Consider the following 20,155-nt stretch of genomic DNA (forward strand, 5'->3'; position numbering starts at 1 on the left):
CCACAGTCACCCCTTCAGGATAGTTAACCAAAGTGATTGGCAAAACTTTTTTTCACTGTAGCCCTGGTTAGTTGAGATGGATAATATTCACCACAGTAATGCAAAAGGGAAGGCCAGCTTCGTGTTTACCTAAGATTTGTGAAAAAGAGGACTAGCACAAGAGCCAAATTAAGGTCCAACATGGTCAGAGTTTTCATCAAGTCAGAAAAAAATAGAGGACACAAGCAGGTAAAGAAAACATCCCCAGTAATCCTTTCTCCTTGATTTCTTCTTTTTTTTTTTTTAATGTAGATAGGTCTTCATAATTCTCAACTTTCCTGTTTCATTGAGCAAATAATCTTCTTTTGTAAAAATATCAATATCCTACTTTTGTTCTTTTTTTTTCTTTTAACTTATATATGACAGCGATTTCTGAGAGCCAAAATGGCAGCATATACATAAGGTAAAAGGTGACTTAGAGTTATGGATGGCACAGCTGTTGCACAAGGCAGCGAACTGATCTAGATAATTGAAATGAAGCAAAGCTCTGTTCTACTGTTTTGAGATTTTTCTTCCCACTTCTTACATAAACATAGTCTATACTATGATCTAGCTGCCTGAGTGCAATATGAAAATACCAACAGTTCCTTTCATGTATCTATTTTTATGATGTCTATTACCAATAAGAAGAACAAAAATAAATTTATATAAAATAGGAGAAGATTGCACTTCTGTTATGTATTACATTTCTCTGCCATGTATTATGCTTTCTTTTCTGTCTTTTGTTGCATTTTCTGGCTGGCTATGAACAATGTTTTAATCCTTTATAGTTTAACCTGAGACAGATCTGACCCTGTTCCCCACAGATAGATTCTCAGAGGTATTATCAGTAAATATTGCTTATAAATTGCTTTAAAAAGCTTAAGGACCATCATTTAGAAATGCTTGAGTGATTCGAGGTTAATAAGACTCATTACAATTACAATAAGTATCTGTCTATGGACATAGCTAATTGTGAATTTAGCCCTATATGGTTCGAACAGCAAGTCAGTCCAAAACTTAATGCTATTGGTAGCTCAAGGAGGGAGAGAAATTTATTATGTTATTACTTGGATATACTTTTTTCACATATATTATGATTCACTTCCATTACTTTGAATATTTGATTCTTTTTCCAAACAATAAAAGAAGATAAGAAACAAAGCTTAAGATATTTATAAATGCCATGGTAAAAAAAAAAAAGTCAAATGTATTTTATCCTTGCTTCTGTGAATATTTGTAATTCTCATCATAATGAATTTGTATCAGATTTTCCCTTGTCCAAGTTTAGAATTCTGAAAATAGTCTTTTTATTAGCAGAGCCCACACCCTCCTAAGTTATAGCACCAAAAGAACAGCATTATGATGTATTATTCCCTTATGGTAACAGACATCCTTGCAGCTGAACTGTAATTTGGCACACTACATTTCCATTCTAATGTAATGTGACAATGTTATTATGTTCGCTATTTTCCATGTGATCATAGCCATATTCATCTTCTCCAACCTGACATTAAATTAGCTAATATGGTTATATTCTATTCTGGACCAATGGGAAAAAGCAGAAAAGAATTACTGAATAACATACTGATTTGATGATGATGAGTGATGTGCAAGCATGAATTGGTGATGTGTAGATGTTACATAATGAATGTAAATTCAGCACAGACCTGACATATGGTAAGCACTTGATAAACCATCAATCCAAGAGAAAGTTCACAAATATTTACAACATAAAATAATATGTGTGACACACTATTGCCCTAAGATTTCCAAAGAAGAAAAGGTAACGCCCAACTCAGAGAACTAAAGAAATTTCCATGGGATAAAATAGTTTAAGTGGAAGTTGAAAAGGAAATGATATTCTTTCAAGCAGAGATAGTGAAAAGAATGCAATCCAGGTGGAATGAGAGCACTCCCCAGGTGGAGAGATTAGCATATGTAACACTGAGGAAATTGGAAAGTGTAATGCTGTACAAAAAGCCATGAGTAAGTAAATTGGCAGTAACACACCATATGGACAAGGATCTGCAATAGACAAGTATGAAAATGAAGGCCAGGGTCAGAACATGAAGGTTGATGAACTCCAGACTGATGAATCTAGAGAGCAGTGTTGACCACTGAGGATGCCCCAGAAATTGTTTTGAAAGGTTCATGCATTCAGTCTACATTGGTTTAATGTGTTGCTTTTATCACCAATTACATGAAACATGCTATACAAAATACTGGGCTTATGAGCTAAAAGGAAGAAAAAATTTAAAAGGAAAAAAAAATGTTGTTTCAGGAGAAGTACATAGTCTTATAGGGAGATGAGATAGAAGAAAGTATAAAGTAGAAAGTGATGGTTGATCAAATAGTAAAATATCCCTAAAGAAGTCAGAGGAGGAAGAATATGCCTGTGGTTGAGAGAATCAGGAGAAACCAGTGACCTTTCAATCAGGGAGAAAAGGAAGAACAGAACTAGGAGAATGGTCCAGGATGGATTGGAGGTAGGAGGGAGGGAAGTGGGGAAACAACCAAGAAAGGATTACAAGAAGCCAGAGAAAATGACATGCAGATCTGAAATTTGGTAGTGTTGAGTATGCTACACTACATGCCCTGCACACACCATTTTGGTTAATGTGTGGGTCACTCAGGTGGCAAATTTCCATGGAAGAAAGCATTTCTTACAAATGCATTTCTTCCAAATAGCATTTGGCATCACTTTGCGCAAGTGCCTCTTTCTTGAAAACTTCTTTTCAGTTCAATTAATTATTATGATTTATCCAAGATTACACTTGCATACTATAAAGTATTCCCATCTTCCCATTGTTAATTGTATCTCCAGGCTAATATAAATAAAAATTTCTAGTTACTATAATCCATTCCTTGGGAATTATCAGATAGATGACATTTAGAACTTGCATTTTGGAGAAAGGTTCTCATGTTTAATGTGGTGTTTTCTTTCCCATATTAAAAATATTTGTTCCTATTTCCTTTTCTGTTGTTGTTGTTGTTGTTTCCTATGAAGTTGAAGGCTATAATCCCAAAATTATGAATTATAAACTACATTAGAGATATAACTTCATTAATAAACAAAATGCCCTAAATGGCTTTATTATAAATAAGAAATGTCACTCTCTATACAGAAAAGGAGTTTGATACAATTCAATCACATTAATTCTATTTGTGCATCTTATAGAGAAACAGTGAGATGTAGACATAAGATGTATTTGGACTAATTTAAAAAGTGAGGAAAATGTGGCAAAATACTTCAAGCTTCAACATACATGTCTTCAAAGTAACAATTACTATTGTACCTTCTACTAATTATAATCGATATAAAAATATTACTTTTAATATTGATTTTTGCTTACATAGCCTAATCACCAGAAAATCCAAGATGAGAATCATGGAATCATTTCCCATTTCCAGAAAACCCAGTACGAGCTAATGATTTAATCAAAATGCATGCATTCCGAGACCTCTCCAAAGCAATTTTAATGCTGATTTGTGCAAGAGGCATATCAGAAGACATATTTATTGAATGACATTTACCTATTTGCAAGAAAATAACAAATAGCTTTATCATTGTGATCATTACTACTATCACCCAAGAGCAGTATACAAATAGTTTTCTGTAAAAAGCAATTTGGACAGGATGATACTCAAGGTTGGATCTTGATGTTCTTTTAGGAAAAGCCCAACAAATACTTCCGGAAAATTGTATTCTTCATATTTAACTGGTATATGAGGATGCACAGTCTGACACAACCAAATAGCAACTGTTTTGTAAAACATGGAAACTAGATTAAGAAAAATTTGGCAGAAAATGTTCTTTAGCAAAATGAAAAATATTTTCATACCATAAAGCCCTCTCAACTACCACATGTAGTCATACATCTGTCAGAATCATATTCAGGACTAAAAATTTGCCATAATAAAGTCAACAGAATTTCAGTCTTCTGGTCCTCCTGGAAAATAACTATGTCATTTTCTATGGGACAGGGACAAATGCAGGAAGTTACTGCTCTGGAGATGTATATGCATGTTGTTATTAAAGCATTTATAAGGGTTACACATTCTTTGTTTTTTGCTTATATTGGTACTTAGTGAGTCTTTGCTTAAAATTATTTATGTAACTCAAAATAGAGTTATTGGTTATAAGTGTGATTTGTTTTGCAGAAATACAGTGTTTGCAATACAAATAATATATTTTTATTGTTTCAAGTTTACTATAATTTGATGGAAGATAACACTAGTAAAATGGAGAAAGATGGTTCTCAATCTCTGATGGCCTGGGCATTGCAGACTTCTTCCAAGTATAAATTTACTCTTTAGTAATGCATTAATTGCTTGCTTATTTATAATCAATATTTTGGATGGGAAACTGTTGAACCATATTTCTAGGCCGCAACAACTCAGTTCAATGGGATATTTAGTTTGACTCCACCTCTGACGGTATTATATACATATCTACTGACATGAATAAAGTCCAAATTGATAAAGGTCAGAAAGAACAAACTCTAGACATTATTTAAGTCCACACTCAAGTCTACCCTCTGCTGTGAAACCCCAGACTTTTAATCATGGCATTCCCTATCCCATAACCTAGAACATTAGCTTTGCAAGTTGTAGTATTTATAACATAAAGCATGTAATCTACTTTGCAAGCAGGAGGCTTTGTCAGGGATATTCTTTTAATACAGCAGAAGGAAATGCGTTTTAGGAAATGCTTTTCGCGTTTTGATAAAGTGCTTTAAAACAAGATGATGTGAAAGTTAAGAAGCAAAACTTTGTCCTAAGGACCAATTAATTCTACCATGGCTGCTATAATATAGATAAGACTCTAGCAGGTATGATCTGATATAATGCAAATGCTGCATTTCATTGTCATTCTTACATCAAGGGATGAAAGAAGAAAATATGAAGGGCTAAAAAACAAGGAAGAGTACTTGAAGGACAAAGATTAAATACATTGTTTTTAAAGTGAAGGCAAAAGTGGACTTAGATATAGAAATAGAGAAAAATGTAATTCTTGGAGCCAGTCACCAAAATCACAGTCCTGAAGAAATGATCTCACAAAATTAAACACAATTTAATATAAAGCACTACGAAGTTTCAAAAACTAGAGGAGAATCACCAAATATAGGAAATGAAAAAAATTCCTTTGAACAACATGACCGTTACTCATGAAAAAAAAAAATAAATAAACCTTTAGATTTGAAATCTAAAGAATCATCATCATCACAGCCCTTAGCTAATGATGTCCCAGAATAATAATTTAATATGTGGGAAATGTCCTTCCTGTAGAAAGAACTGCTTCCCTTGGTTATGAGAGCTCAGGTGCATAGAACATAAGGACTCCCAATTTTAGACCTTGAATAAGGAATGGTAGCTAGGAGTGACAAGGTACACTGTGGTACTCACGGTCATTGCAGAGTGGCCCACTGAAGGAAGTCATGCTACAGTCACAGCTGAAGCCATCCCACTGCTGTAAGCAGACACCTTGATTGGAACACGAGTCCTCTTGGCAGGTTGTGCTGGGCCCTGCGAAACATTCCAAAGGAAACTCGGGTTTTTAAAAACAATCTAAAATATTTTACACGTGAGCTAGATCACATAGAGTAGTTGCCAACACCTCAAATTACATGTCCAAACCAGTTGTGAAAGTTTTAGCTCACACACCTGAATTAGGAGCTGAGAAGCTGTAACATGAAGGTTTTCTTAAGTTTCAAGTATATGACAAAATACATGATAGTAATAAACTTAACCAACAAATAGTAAAAGCAAGTGCATAGCTTCCAATATGATCATGGTAGCAGGTAATCTCACTCCATCATCGATAACTCTCTGTCACCATTTGGATTTTTAGAAAATGAATGGATCTCCTTAACTTCAGACCAATGAAATAGAAGCACCATGAAAAATGGAGATTATAACTTCATGAAATTGAGATAAAGATTGGCAAAATAACCAAAGAGAGTTATACAGAAATGCCCTAGAAGTTCCAGATGTTTCCCTGCCCAAACTATGGATAAAGTTATGATTGCTGGGTGTTTTGGATAGGTATGTTGGCAAGTATCAATTCACATGCTTTAACGATCTCATGCAATTAAACAGAAAATGAAAAACTCCAGATAGATGGCATGCCCCCATTGAACATACAAGTCAAAAGAATGCTAGTCTGGTTCTAAAGAATCATAACTAGAACACTGGAAAACAGAGAACTAAAGAAGTATGATTGAAGCACTAAAGGCAATCACTATACAAACAAGTTCAAGACTGAAAGCCTTATGCAAACTCTGCTGCAAAAGGAGGTTTCAAGAAGGGGAAAAAAATGAAATTGGAACCCAAATAACAGTTACAGCAAAAATGTAAAAAACAGTTATTTTAGGTTTTCCACGGTGTAGTATGGGGTTTCAGTCTTGTTGAATACACACAGGGCTATCTACCTTGCAAGTCAGCTTTCATCAATGCAACTTTGTCAGCAAAATAAAAAAAAAAAAGCAAAATATAGTAAATGTTAGTAAGCAATACTGAAATGGGGCAAACACAGAAGAACGTTCAGATTCAAAAGAGCATGCTGCTGTAAAGGGGAGAAAATGCTATGTACAGCAAACAAATTAAATTTAACAGCCATAAATCTTAAGAGAAGCCAAAATGAGAAAGCAGTAATGTATTAGAACTGTACTGTACATATGTGTGTATATGTATGTGTGTGTGTACATAATGGTTGATTGAGCCAATGATATGTAATGAAGGAAAATTAAAAGGGTTATTATAACTTTTCCTCTCTTGAATAAATATGAATGTTTTACCAAATAGACTGTGTTGCTTTTTTGGAACATGCAAGTACCATTTTTTTTTTTTTTTTTTTTTTAAAGAGAGAGTGAGAGAGGAGAGAGAGAGAGAGAATTTTTAACATTTATTTTTTAGTTCTCGGCGGACACATCTTTGTTTGTATGTGGTGCTGAGGATCGAACCCGGGTCGCACGCATGCCAGGCGATCGCGCTACCGCTGAGCCACATCTCCAGCCCACCATTTTTCTTGTGTAATACAATGTGGACTGCAGTCATTAACAGACCAATTATCCCTTTCTATGTTTCCCTCCCTAGGTCTTTTATCTTTTTCTTGCAATTAAAGCTTAAAACTGTCATACCAGTTATTCACTGCCAACAGTTGGACTTTATTATAACGTCAAACTACCAAAATGCATGTATCTTTTGAAATGGATAAAAGTAGTGAGGATGGAAGAAACAAACTGTAAGATAACTCCATAGAACAAATTCCTTTGTAAGATTTCAGTATGGAATATTCATCTTTCCTCTTTCCAGTTGGGTGTACACTACTCAAGGACTTTAGAGTTATGTTCATATGAACTACACCTTCACAATGGTCTTAAGCCCTAACAAACTGCCCGATGAATAATTATTACAGTAAAGATTCACATAAAAGGGATAGCTTTGGGTAGGAAGGGAATGCAATCCAACTAAATAGTTTCCAAGTGTAAATTAAAGATATTTTCTAATAAACAAGATTTTTAGGTTTTCTGAAAATATAAAAATAGATGCCAGCCTAATTGGATGCTACTAATAGTGAGAGGCTTTGAGGTACTTACTTTACTGATTAAAACTGAATTGCCTCTGTAAATTGATGTTGTAAAATGGGTTTTAAACATGACCCTTACAATCACATTTCTATGGGAACTTTCTCAATAAAGGTACTCTTCATAGGAAATGACTGGATTTAGTGTTACTTAGGTGAATTTTCACAAATTCCAAAACCATGATATTATAAATTCTGATTATATGATGATGATGATGATGATGATAACAATAAGAATAGTTTTTAGAAGTAGCAATAATAATAATAATAATCTCTTAGGTGCAGGGAGCCTGAATAGATGTAACCATTACTCAACTTTGTTTCAAAGTACTGAGCATTACTAAATTGCTCAGTTTTTATGGTTATTCCAACCTATGAGAGGTAAGTGGTTTACAGATCTTTAAGACTGAGAATAATCAGGGTTTTTTTTTTTTGTTTTTGTTTTTTTTTAAATAAAGTCTCTCAAAGCAACCCTCTTTGGCACTCTCCTTCCTAAGATGAGGGCAGCAATCCTCACACAGGCCCGATGCTACCTGATCAGAGAGTTATTTGCTCCCCAGCCTACACAGCTGAAGGACAGACAGGAGCATGAACTGATGAACAAATAGAGTCTTGCTGTTTTTTTTTTTTTCCAAAAAGCATCAGCAATGCAACTGTGAAACAATGCTAAACTCTAAAAATAGTAAAACTGCAACCCTAGAAATTAATCTGCCCACATTGTAGAAATGCAACTCAGAAAACCTGCCAAACCTTGGTGAGCACAAACCCATCCTTTATTTTTATTATTGTTTTCATTATCACAACAGTCTTTTTATATTCAGGTATTATAAGAGAATGCATGCCTATGCCTGACAAGACACATTTCTCAAAGTACTCACCTTCTAGAATAATACTTAAATACTGACAGGCATTTGCACAAGACAGAGCCCTGAATTTATTTTCCCCTTTAGTTACATAATGTTTCTTTTATTTTATCACTGACTAAAATTGGGAACAAGCCAAAGGACATTTGTATTAAGTGATTTAAAAAAATATGTCTGAAAAGGAGAGAAAAATAAAGGAAAAAATTGTAATACATGGAAATCAAAGGAACAATAGGGGATGATCGTTAGATGCCTGGGCTTTCAAGGAAGGTAAATTGAGTTTGAAATATCTGTCATTAGGCATTTAACCGTAGGGTTGTCACTCTACCTTTCTGAGGCTCAATCTACTCATTTAAAAAAAAAAGGCAATAACACCTGATTTATAGCCTTTTGAGGATTTAAATAAGAGAGCATATGTAAACATATTGGCACCATTGCTTAATAAATGATGGCTATCCTAATTAAATAGACAAATATTTCTGTCACTTATCAATTAGTCTGGGACTGAATGTTGTGGGTCTACGAAAAGATGATGAAAATTTTCACCAACTTTTTGTACAGAAGTTATCTTGACTTTAGTGAACCTGATTATTGCCCTCTAATTTTTGTTAATTAAGCAGGAAAATGCTGTCCAAAGCAGTAATTGTTAAAATGTGGTCGCTACAGCATCACCATCACTTGGGCACTTCTTAGACTTAAATCCTAGGGCTCCCTAGCAGGCACCTTGGTTCTGGTCTCTGGGAATGTGGATTTGAACAAGGTTCCAAGTGATTCTGATATAAGCTAAAGTTGGAGAAACATTAAAGAGACTTTGACAAGGTAAGTGTTTACCCCTAGCTGATATGCATTTTACTTTTTTAAAAATTAACTATTACTCACTGAAATAAGTTAGAAATGAAAGGTATCAAGTGAGTTTTAAGGAAAAGCCAAGAACTTTTTTGCATGCCAGGAGCTTGGAGATTTGTGGGTCTTACTGGGTAGGAATGATGAAAAATGTTGACAAGTTGTTGTTTGATTGCTATACTATTTCTATTATTATGGAACTTGATTCCAATGTGATTTGAACTCATGCTGCATGAGATAACTGTCTTTCAAGAGATAATTTATGGGTATCTACAATTTAATTGCTACTGCTAAAAACACCTGACTCTCATCAGGTATACTTATGACAAATACATAAATACTTAAAGTTGTTAACCTAGATATTGGAAAGCAAGAATCAGGGAAGTTTCAGGGTAGAAAGGAAGGGGTGTGTAATAGTCTAAGAGTAAAGAGAAAGGGTGTGAAAAGGGGTGAGAATTATTAAGGCTCAGACATGTAAAGCCTATGGAAAGAACCAATATTGTTCTCAACAGAATGAGTTGAAATGTATAGATGGTAATTTAAATCCACCAAGTCATTGTGGAATTAATCATCCTAACCAAATTGCTTACTAGATCAGGTTGGAGAACAACACCAAGTTCATTACTGCAACTACCCTGTGTAGAATTTCCTACTTCCCTAATCTTCTCTTCTACCCACTCATGAACATCAGCTGTCAGTGGCTGTGTCTGTCTATCCTTACCATTTCTTGTAGATGAGGAAGCACTTACAAAGCAACTTGTATAAGAGCCTTTTTTTTTTTTTCTTTTGTGATGCTGGGGACTGAACCCAGGGCCTTATGCATGGGAGGCAAGCACTCTACCAACTGAGCTATATTCCCAGCCCCAAAAGCCTATTTTTGAAAAATATTTTCCAAAAACTACACAGGACCTTTTTCTTTAAAGTAGATCAATATATAATTTCTCACTAATTAAGTCACCTCCAAGAACTAAAGTCATGTCCACATCCTTGTCTCCATCTGCTTGAAGTAATTTTTTCACTTAACAATTTTGTTGCCTTTATTGAATTGGTACAAAGAGAAAACACATATTTTCTTTTTGTTTTACAAAAGTGTCTTGTCAAAATTTGAAATTAAGAAAATAAATATGGTGATAATATTAAAAGTGAATTCAAATCAGGCACAGGTGTGTGTATCTGCAATCCTAGCTACTCAAGAGGCTGAGGCAAGATCCCAAATTCTAGACCAACCTCAGCAACTTAGGAGACCCTGTTTCTAAACACAAAACAAAGAAAGCTGAGGATGTAGTTCAGTAGTAGAGTGCCCCTGGGTTAAATCTCTGTTACCACCAAATTTGATTCTCCTTTATTTTTTCAGCACAGTTTGAATTTCACCTAACTTTTAAGAGAAACAGATGCTTCAGAAAGGAAAAAAAAAAAATGTTTTCAAATAAAAACTTTCCAGGTACTTAGGTAATTACTAAATATAATGACATTATTTTGGCCAAGAATTAATGATCTTCCAGGGGATAGGAATTCACATTTGCTTCTTCTTCCTCTCTCCTAGGAAATCTCCTTGTGGATCAAACATTCTCAAAATGGATCAAACTCTGCTCAACATTAAAAGAGTGCAGCAACACATCCACAGCCAAACAATTTGTGATGATAAGATTACACTACATGGATGGAGAGGAATTGGCTCAAATAATCTGAGGTGTTGATGTGAAAATTATCTAAAATGAAAGCAAGAATCAAAAAATACTCCTACAGATCTTGATCTGATAGCACAAAAGAATAGAAGATAGTTGAGTGCATTTCTGAAGTGTGAAATATGAGTCTTGGGTAATATAAAAAAAACTATTTTTTTTTTTTTTTGCCAAACAGATAATACATTGGATACACTCTTATTTCCAGGTACACACATATCAAACAGTGATTTGAGAATGGGGTATCTGAACTTTATGGTTACTTCATAGCCCATTGAATGTGGATTTTTCAAAGTGGGTTTAAGTTGATTAATACTGGAGTAAATATATTTTTCTAGTTTAAATGGGGTAAGCTATGAAATGTGCATAGCAGAACTGATTAACATGCTAATTAGGTGAACTATAGAATGCAAAGGAATGGAAAATAGCAATAGTCAGTGCATTGATCTACTGATAGAAATTAACTGGGTGTGGCCAGAGAAGGTGGGTTGCTGGTGGAGTGCCCTTGGGGTTTATATTTTATCTATGGTGAGAGAAGAGCTCTCTCTCTCTCTCTCTCTCTCTCTCTCTCTCTCTCTCTCTCTCTCTCTCTCTCTCCCTCCTTCCTGGTTCCATGTCCTGTTCTGCTTTCCTCCTCTATACCTTTCCACCATCATGATCTACCTCATCTCAGGCAAAGCAATGTAATTGGCCACAACTAAACAGAGACCTCTGAAACCTTGAGCCCCAAATAAACTTTTCCTCTTCTTTGATGCTCTTGTCAGGTCTTTGGGGGCATAGCAACAAAAAAGTTGATTAAAATGCATGGATAAGAATTTCTAAGTTCTAAGAGGGAGTTCTACCAGTTAGCAGAATTTTGCTGGCTAGTGAGATTCATTCTCATTTAAAGGTGGAATTAGAATAATTTCAAGGGTAATGAAAAAGATCTAGTACCTTCACATCCTCTCTCAATCTGTCCATTGCAGAAAAGAGCATCTGAGATGAGGTCCGGAAGCCGTCCATTTAAATCAACCGATGCCAGGCAGCCTTGAAAGCCTTCCTTGGCATGGACGAGTTTTGGCAAGGATTTGTATGTTTCTTTAGCCACTCCTCCTATATACAAGTCACCTGTGGGAAGATCAAAGTCTTTGTCACAAAAATTACATATTATTGACATTAAGCATACAGTAGCAGGAAGAAAAAGTAGTGAGACTTATTTTTGTTAAGGTAATAAAACATAAATTTATGACTCATTATTTTCCTAAGAGTGTGAAACAACAGAAATATTTGAATAATAGATTAGAACTAGAAGAAATTTCTTTATTTCCAGGAGAATTAAACAAGTTCAACATGGGAAGTGGATAGAACATGGGCCATAGGGATGCACGTCCCAGCACTGAAATCCAAACCAGTTACTTACCAAACCCTTGAGCAGATTCCATGATCATTAGTATCTTCATTTTCAAACCCAGAACAATAAAATCTATTCTGAAGGGTGGCTATGAGTATTAAATAGGAGAACACATAGGAAGCACCCATTGAAATGAAAACATGTAACACACTCTTGTAAAACTCTTCTTATTAAATTAACGTCTGCTTAGAAAACCTTGGGTCTTTCAGTGAATCGGAAGCTCAAGTTTTTTTCTAGTGGCCAACACACCTTCTGTACTGTTCCTAATCCTGTTGTCCTGAACTGTATATCCTGTTTATTAACTAACTCTCATAATAGTCCATGTATAAGTGAATATTAGGTCCTTCATCAGGTGTTTCCTTTTTTTAAAGTTAGATAATACAACTTTGGGCTCTTTATGCTGCTCTGGAATTTGTGAACCTGTTATCCATTTATCTTTGCCATTTTCCTGCATTTTGTAATGGAACATTTTGCTCAGCTCTGTCATCTTTAGATTCCCCAATTTCAGGGGCCACTACTTAAAAAAGGGAGTGCAATCTATGTTTGATTCTGTCTCTTTTCCGTTAGCAATTACCCACCATTTTCAGGTGGCATTCTGGAAATGTAATTAAGTGATTCTGGTAAACTCTAAATCATGGCAGAACCTAAGTAGTATGACCTTAGAATTCCATAATACACTGCTCCTCCCTACAAATTCTGTTAACAAAACATTCTCTTTTTAGCTACTTCTCTAGCTTTTCATTGCAATTTGAATTTCCTCTCTTAAATTAAGCATTCTCTCCAATTTCAGGGCACTTGTCATATTTTTCCCAGTTGTAGCAGAAAAGCCCTGCTATGTTCAACTAGACCCCTCTGTTTTGTCTTCATGAGATATGGGAACAAGAAGAACTGTTATGCTGCCATTTGTTACGGTATGAGTAACAGAGACCTTGGTCCCCAACCCGGAAATCTCATGACTTCTGCCAGTATCTTTGGAACAAGAATAAGCTGACTTATTAACCCGTGAGCAGGATAAAATCTGACCATAGATCCAACACTCCTGAACTGTATTGATGAGTACATTGAAACAGAGAGATCCTGTGTTGTTCTGAGTGCCACTTACCCTTAGAAATTGGGAAATTTGTCTCTGTAACTTACTAACTAAAGCTATATTTCACTAGGATGTCATTGATCCTGTATAATTTGTACTGAGCATAGTGGAGTGTTTACTTCCCTTACCTCCTACCTCTTAAATAAAATAAAGATTTATTGACTTCCAACCATTTTCCTTAATACTAAAGGAGAGTGTGTTTTGGGTCTAAGATAGGATACTATTTTTGAAATACTATTCGATTTTTACCCCCAAATTTCCGTTCTCTCCTTTGTCTTTCCTCTCGCTTCAATTTTAAGCCATGGTGTTTTCGTTGCCTCAGAAAGGATGTGAGTCATAAATCAAAGACACAAAATTAGCTTTCTGCATTTGAATCTTAAAAGCCTAGACTCTTCTAGGAATGAGATAGAATATGTAGGCATTTATATGAGGCAAGTACGGCTTTCCTGCACCCTATTTGGGAAAGGAGGAGCTGAAGTTGGAGGAACGTAGTCAAGTTGAAATAGGAATTTGGGATACAGAAAAATAAATAAATAATACCAAATTTTAAAAAAGAGTGCCCAAGAACCACTGGAATGCAGAAAACACCCATAATTCATTGAAATGCAAAATGAACAACTCTGGAGCAACCCAGCTCACACCTTTGCACATATATCCTTGCCACAGAAAGCAGCATGATGAGAGGGCAAGGGCAGCCCCAAGAAAACTGGAGAGAACCTAAATAACTCTACCCTGACTCCATCTTTATTTAGTTCAGCCCCTACTACTATCCCTCTGTAATAGCAGAATGCCAGGCCAGAGCATGGCTTCTTACTCTCTCCTCTCTCTCTTTCCCTTTGAATGTATAAACATGACTTTCCTCAGTAATTCTCCATTTGCACTTCTATCTGATGCAGGTCCTAAATTCCTTTCTGATATTTTTGTCAAGAACCCCACTTGTCCTGAGTTGAGGTCCCTTTCTCAGGGAAATCTTAGGACTCTTCTCCCATGACAAAGTGTGCATAAATATTTGAGGAAAGTAGGCTTTGGGCAAGCAGAAGATTAAGTGTGCATAATCATTTGGTGAAGACCAAAAATAGAGCATGATTTTACAGTTTAAGGGTTGAGCCCTGGTGGATGTCAAATCTCAGGTAGGTTTAAGGGAATAATGTAGATCTGTGAGAATTTCCCCGGGGGGAACCTAGTACAGCAGTAAGATCCTCTAGAAGAAATGGCTGTATGGTGTGTTTAGACATGCTCGGGGCTAGACAGCCTTCCATTCTCCACTGTGATGTGGGAACAACAGAACCATTTTCAAGTGGTCAGAAAACTGCAGAAAAGGCCTGACCCAAAGAGGTTACACACACAAGAACAAAGAGGCCTGGTAGCAAATCAGGGGGTACCTACCTGAGTTGAGTCTAGAATATTTGAGACCAGTTTCCATGCTACTTCTCTCTTCCTCTCAAAAGTACAATGGAAATTCTGCCCCTTCCCCAAATAATTTAGGTTTAACTCCAGGGAAAGAAGGAGACTGAAATTTCCTGAGATTATATTTTCACTAACTCAAAAGAATCAGAGCTCAAAATAGAAACCAAGGTGAGTTATAGAAAAATCAAGTTACCTTTCTTGCACATCAGAGAATGTGGGCTGAGAATTTTACTTTTACATGTCAAATATCAATGCAAGGATATGCTTGCTCCCTGTGTCTATGTGTTGAACTAAAGTGGTTAGGAAATTTTAACTCTGCTCCTGACCTAATGCCTGTCGTAATAAAGAATGGTGGGAATTGAATAAAGTTCTTGTCTCTGCTTTGGGCCTTAGAGATGAAGAACTTCAGTGCTGAAAGTTATTCATACAATGATTTTGACAACTAAACCTTCCTCTTTCTGATTGCAACTTCCTGGAGGAGATAGACCAAGTCTTAATTTGTTTTAGATTCTCCCATGGTGCCAGGTACTGGGCTCAAAACAGTTGAGTAACCAGTAAGAGTTTTCAGTCACCCAATGGATTGAGTACAAAAAAATCAAGAAACAAAAGGGAAAGGGGAAGTTACCACTTAAAGACAGAGCTAATGTTAAAATGTACTTCCTTCCTTCCTCTCCCCACTTCTTACCACAATACATATTTTTTTCTATTAGCAAACTTATTTGCCTAATAACTTTTTAGAGCTCAGTGAAGAGAAGTAATAATTTTTCCCCTGTGTTACTAAAGAGAAAAAAAATATCAATTCAAGCAGCGCAGCATGCAAGCCTCAAACATATCAAGGTGGATGTGTTTGGCTTTATAAGTAGGGACTTAGGCTCATTTTCATTACTGAAGCTGCACTTAGCACCACCACTTAGTACCGTCCTCATAAACCCTTCACATAGCAGATAGTGGTCTAAAGTCCCTTGGTGGGATGCCATACAAAGAGAACAAAGGAGACTCTTAAGTGGTCTCAGTCCTGTGTACCATTACCACCTCATCAAAGTTGCAGCTTCTCCTTTTGATCCTGGGAGTGATTGGAAGAAAAAAAAAATGACCCATTAGCACTAATGGTTCCTTGTAGGTGAAGCCATGCGCATATGAAGGAGGATGTAATTCTTAATAACCCCTGTAGGAACCAGAGCCTGGATGGACATTTATTAAAAGTCAAGTTTTCTGTAGAGTTGAAGGCAGTCTGTTACCTACTTTTCAAGCTAAGTAACTAATTTTATTCTTATCCTTAAATAGGCAATACATACAATTGATAAGGCAAAGGTGGAGTTGGGGCATTTTGGGGTAAAAGATGCAGAGAATGTGTCTCAAGCTTCCAACCACAAATATTCTGGAAATAGATTTGTTGAAGAAATGTTAGGAATAGGGGCTGGGGATGTAGCTCAGTAGAGAGCACCTGACTAGCATCCCGAGGCACTGAGTAGATCCCCAGCACACACACACACACACACACAAAAAAAAAAAAAAAAGAAAGAAAGAAAGAGAGGGAGGGAGGAATGCAGGAATGAATCTCAATGATAACTTCATGTCTAGCATCATATACATACATAAGCACTGTGCTCCTCTCAAAAGCGTTATCTGCAAATGATCAGAGATGATATCAGAAGTATCTCTTCTCTAGTAGTTGGGCAGAAATGAGTAAGAAATAGTATACAAATAGTTTTAGTTCTATCTGGCTACAAACGTTGGCCCTGCCACTTACTTTTGCTAAAGCTAGATTCTTTATCTGTGAAATGGAGTTAATAATGCCCACATCATGAGGCCATGAGGATTAGAGAAAATGTACGTAAATCATTTAATGTACAGTATGTAGTCAGCCCACGATTGACCCTGGGACAGCAGTGTTGGTTTGTCTGGTAAGAACTACATATCCATGGTGAACCTCATTCTATGTTGATTGCACTGAAAAATACAGAAGAATGAGTAGTCCAGTTTGTCCTCTTGTTTCTAATACAATGGAGTGACAAGATGTCAAATTTACAAGTCTGTCATGACATTTACTTGATAAGATTTAATTCACAGTCTTTTGTGTGCTTGAAATGTGTCTTGCACCAGACTGTCAGTAGCTCAAAGGGTTCCTTTGACATACGCAATCTGAAACTCAGTGGCATTGAACTTGGTGACCGAAATTGAAAAATTACTTGATAAAAATGTCTTCTAATTTGATAAAAACAGACTAAGAGATTTAAAAATTCTATAAAGACAAAAGACCAGTGTGTAGATTGAATGTGTCTTAGAAAAATCAGAGAAATAGAAGGCTTTTGTGAACTTTCATTGTAAGGTGGAGTATCATGGAAGAGATGAGATCAGAAGAAAGTAAAGGAGATGTTACTTTGTAATGACATAAATATAGGTCCCAGATCTGGGGAACAGCACCAATGTACCATGGAGACCAAATAAATCTAGCATTCAAGACATCGAGTAAGCAGGGCATGATGGCACACACCTATAATCCCAGCAGCTCAGGAGGCAGAGGTAGGAGCATTGCAACTTCTAGACCAACCTTAGCAACTTAGTGAGTCCCGGGAGACCAAGTGAGACCCTGCCTCAAAATAAAACATTAAAAAAAATAAAAAGGGATTGGGATGTGGCTCAGTGGTTAAGCCACCCTCGGTTCAATCCCTGGCACCAAAGAAAGAGAATGAAAGGTCAGAGTTGACTGGAAGAGAAGAATATTCAGTTATTTATTAAATGATGTTGGATAAGTGACATGAAAGGAAGACTTGTATAATAGATAAGAAAACATGATGAACTTGCTACTACTCACTGATGGGGGAAAAAAAAAAGAGACAGAGAGAGAGACAAAGAAGTCCAAGGATGGAAGACAGGCAGGAAAGTTAAAGTGGTAAAAATTCAGAGGAGAGGTAAAAATTGCATCAAGCATTAAATACTTGGAATTTGAGTAAGAGTGTCTATAAGGGATCCAATAATATGAGCCTGGGGCTTAGGGAATAGAGAAGCTGGGGCTTGGGAGCCATCAACCAAAAGCAGATAAATGAAGTGTTGGAAGAGTTTTCCTTTCTCTTAAAACAGGGAGCATAAAGCAATTAAGAGCAAAGACTCCTGGCTCTGCCTTACAGGAGCAGAATGCAAGTGTCTAGGTATAATTAGTTTTTTGACTCAGCGTTCCTGTTTGTTCATATGTACTTTTTTGTGCCTCTTAAACATCTCACTTTCATTTTAATTAAAGGAGCACATATCCAGAGGACAACTGCTTGGTAGACTTGGAATAGCTCAGACTTTAGGGGAACTTAGGGGGCTCCCACAAACTCTTTGAAGTGGCATTTTTGGGGAAAAAAATTGAAGTCACACACACTGACTCACTTTTCTGTGGCTGGACTGGAGAAAAAGGCAATTCTAGATGCTTCACTTTGAGAGGGTGAGAGCTTGAACAGAAAGTTGGGGGACAATTCTGGCTTTTTCATCAATTCTTGTTGTGAATGGCTAATAGTGGGAAGGCAATATGCATAGGTTACCTTTTGAACCTTCTCTATAGAAAGAAACTTGTCCCTCACCCCAGGAACAATAAGCTTTTGCCCACAAATTTATATCATTATTTTTAATTTTAATCTTATTATTGCATAGCCAGAAAGGAAGCCGCAGGTCAGATCTCATCCAGGTACACCAAGACAACTTTTCCTCAGGAGACAGATTAAATCTAAATATATATATATATATATATATATATATATATAAAATGCTCACCCCACTAGATAGAAGAAAATGATCTCTATGATCTCTAATTCTTGGCAAATAAATGTTTATTTATTCAATGTGTTTTCTGGGGGAAAAGCCTAAATTTCTCCTTCCTGTGACTGTTTAAATAGATGATATTAAATTACTGAAAGTAAAACCATGGGAACAGGATAATATTTCTCTAACATGTTTTAGTTTAGGGATAGATAGGAAACTTTATAACTCACCTCCCATAGAACTGAGAAACAAACACCCTCCAAGATCATATGTAAAGAGTATACTATTCAGTTTTAAAGTCAAAGAAGCAATTTACATAGACATTTTGCTCTGTGATACAACATCTGTCTTTAAGAAATACTTGCTGAAGAGATGTGCAGTGGTTGGAAAACCAGCCTCTACCTCAGAGCAAAGCCTGTCCAAGGAAGGGGGGTGTGACCCTTGTCCTTGGAAAGACCCACAGAGCACTCCTAGGCACATACCCACCCTGCTGAGTTGTTTATCTACAAATAACAGGAGAGATCTGCAGTACCAGGTGTCCCTGACTCAGTCAGGCTAGGTGGGGATCCATAGCAACCCCCTAGCAACCACCAATCAGCATGAGACAGGGAAATACCTGGGATGCCAGATGACCCTCCCAGTAGTTTATGGTGGTTGATAACGTGTTGGGAAACCAGGTAGTTCAGCACATACTCCCCTCCCTCGTGGCTTAAACCAATCAGTTCAAAAGGAATCCCCCTATTGTACTAACCAATCACCCTTACCCAACTTGTTCCCACCAGTGAATGTGCTAATCATGTTTTAGAGTTGTTTCATGATTTTCCCGCAGTGTGTGATGATTTGCTAAGATATACTATGATATATGTGAAGTCCCTGCCTTCCCCAAAGAGTGTATGAAACTGCTGCAAACCCTGGGCTCGGGGCCTCTCAGCGTCACCAGTTGCTGTGTGCACACGGAGGACAGAGCTAGTTCGCAATAAACACTTCTTTGCTGCTTACATTGATCTTGGTCTCTGGTGGTCTCTTGGGGGTCCCGAATTTGAGCATAACATGGTCACCAGTTTAAATAATTGTTCTATTAGCTTGAAAAATGTTAAATCTTCCTTATTAAATGAAGATTTTAATTCTACAACCACCTATTTTTTTTTTTTTTAATTTTGTATTCTTTAGGAAATACCTGCAAATCCTCATCTATAGGTTTGCTCTGGATCTCTAGAATCAGTCTAAAAATCCAAACATCATTGTCCTCACCCTGATCCCAGGAAACTACTTCCGGCAGACTTCCCTGCTTTGTAACTATCCCATTTCTAGTCTGCTTGCTACTCGGTTGAAATTTCAAAAAAAAAAAATTCATTTTTTTTAAACTCTATTCTTTATCTGACACCTTACATTCAAACTATTCCCAGGGTCTAATGACTGAACTTTGCCAACACTTCTGACATTTGTCTCTCTATTTTCGTTTCCATTTTTAGTTTTTGTCTACTTTTTCCCTTTAATGCACTAACTCATTATCTGGTGTCCCTACCTCCATCC

The 20,155-nt window shown here is 36.4% G+C and overlaps 1 protein-coding gene across 31 annotated transcripts in view; it reads right to left on the reverse strand.

Moving 5' to 3' along the window:
- Positions 1-20,155, reverse strand: part of Nrxn1 (neurexin 1) — a 1,068,088-nt gene that overhangs the window by 499,789 nt on the left and 548,144 nt on the right. For 25 of the 31 annotated variants that reach the window (XM_026385712.2, XM_026385711.2, XM_077792122.1 and 22 more), the window contains 2 exons: positions 11,928-12,101; positions 5,428-5,547 (listed from right to left, as the gene is read on the reverse strand). In XM_026385712.2, coding sequence (XP_026241497.1) covers positions 5,428-5,547; positions 11,928-12,101 — 294 coding nt within the window. Of the gene's footprint in view, positions 1-5,427; positions 5,548-6,452; positions 6,480-11,927; positions 12,102-20,155 lie in introns of all 31 variants that reach the window. The other 6 variants (XM_077792128.1, XM_077792125.1, XM_077792136.1 and 3 more) reach the window with 1 other exon arrangement.

This window comes from Urocitellus parryii, chromosome 12 (assembly GCF_045843805.1).
Source record: "Urocitellus parryii isolate mUroPar1 chromosome 12, mUroPar1.hap1, whole genome shotgun sequence".
Taxonomy (NCBI): Eukaryota; Metazoa; Chordata; class Mammalia; order Rodentia; family Sciuridae; genus Urocitellus; species Urocitellus parryii.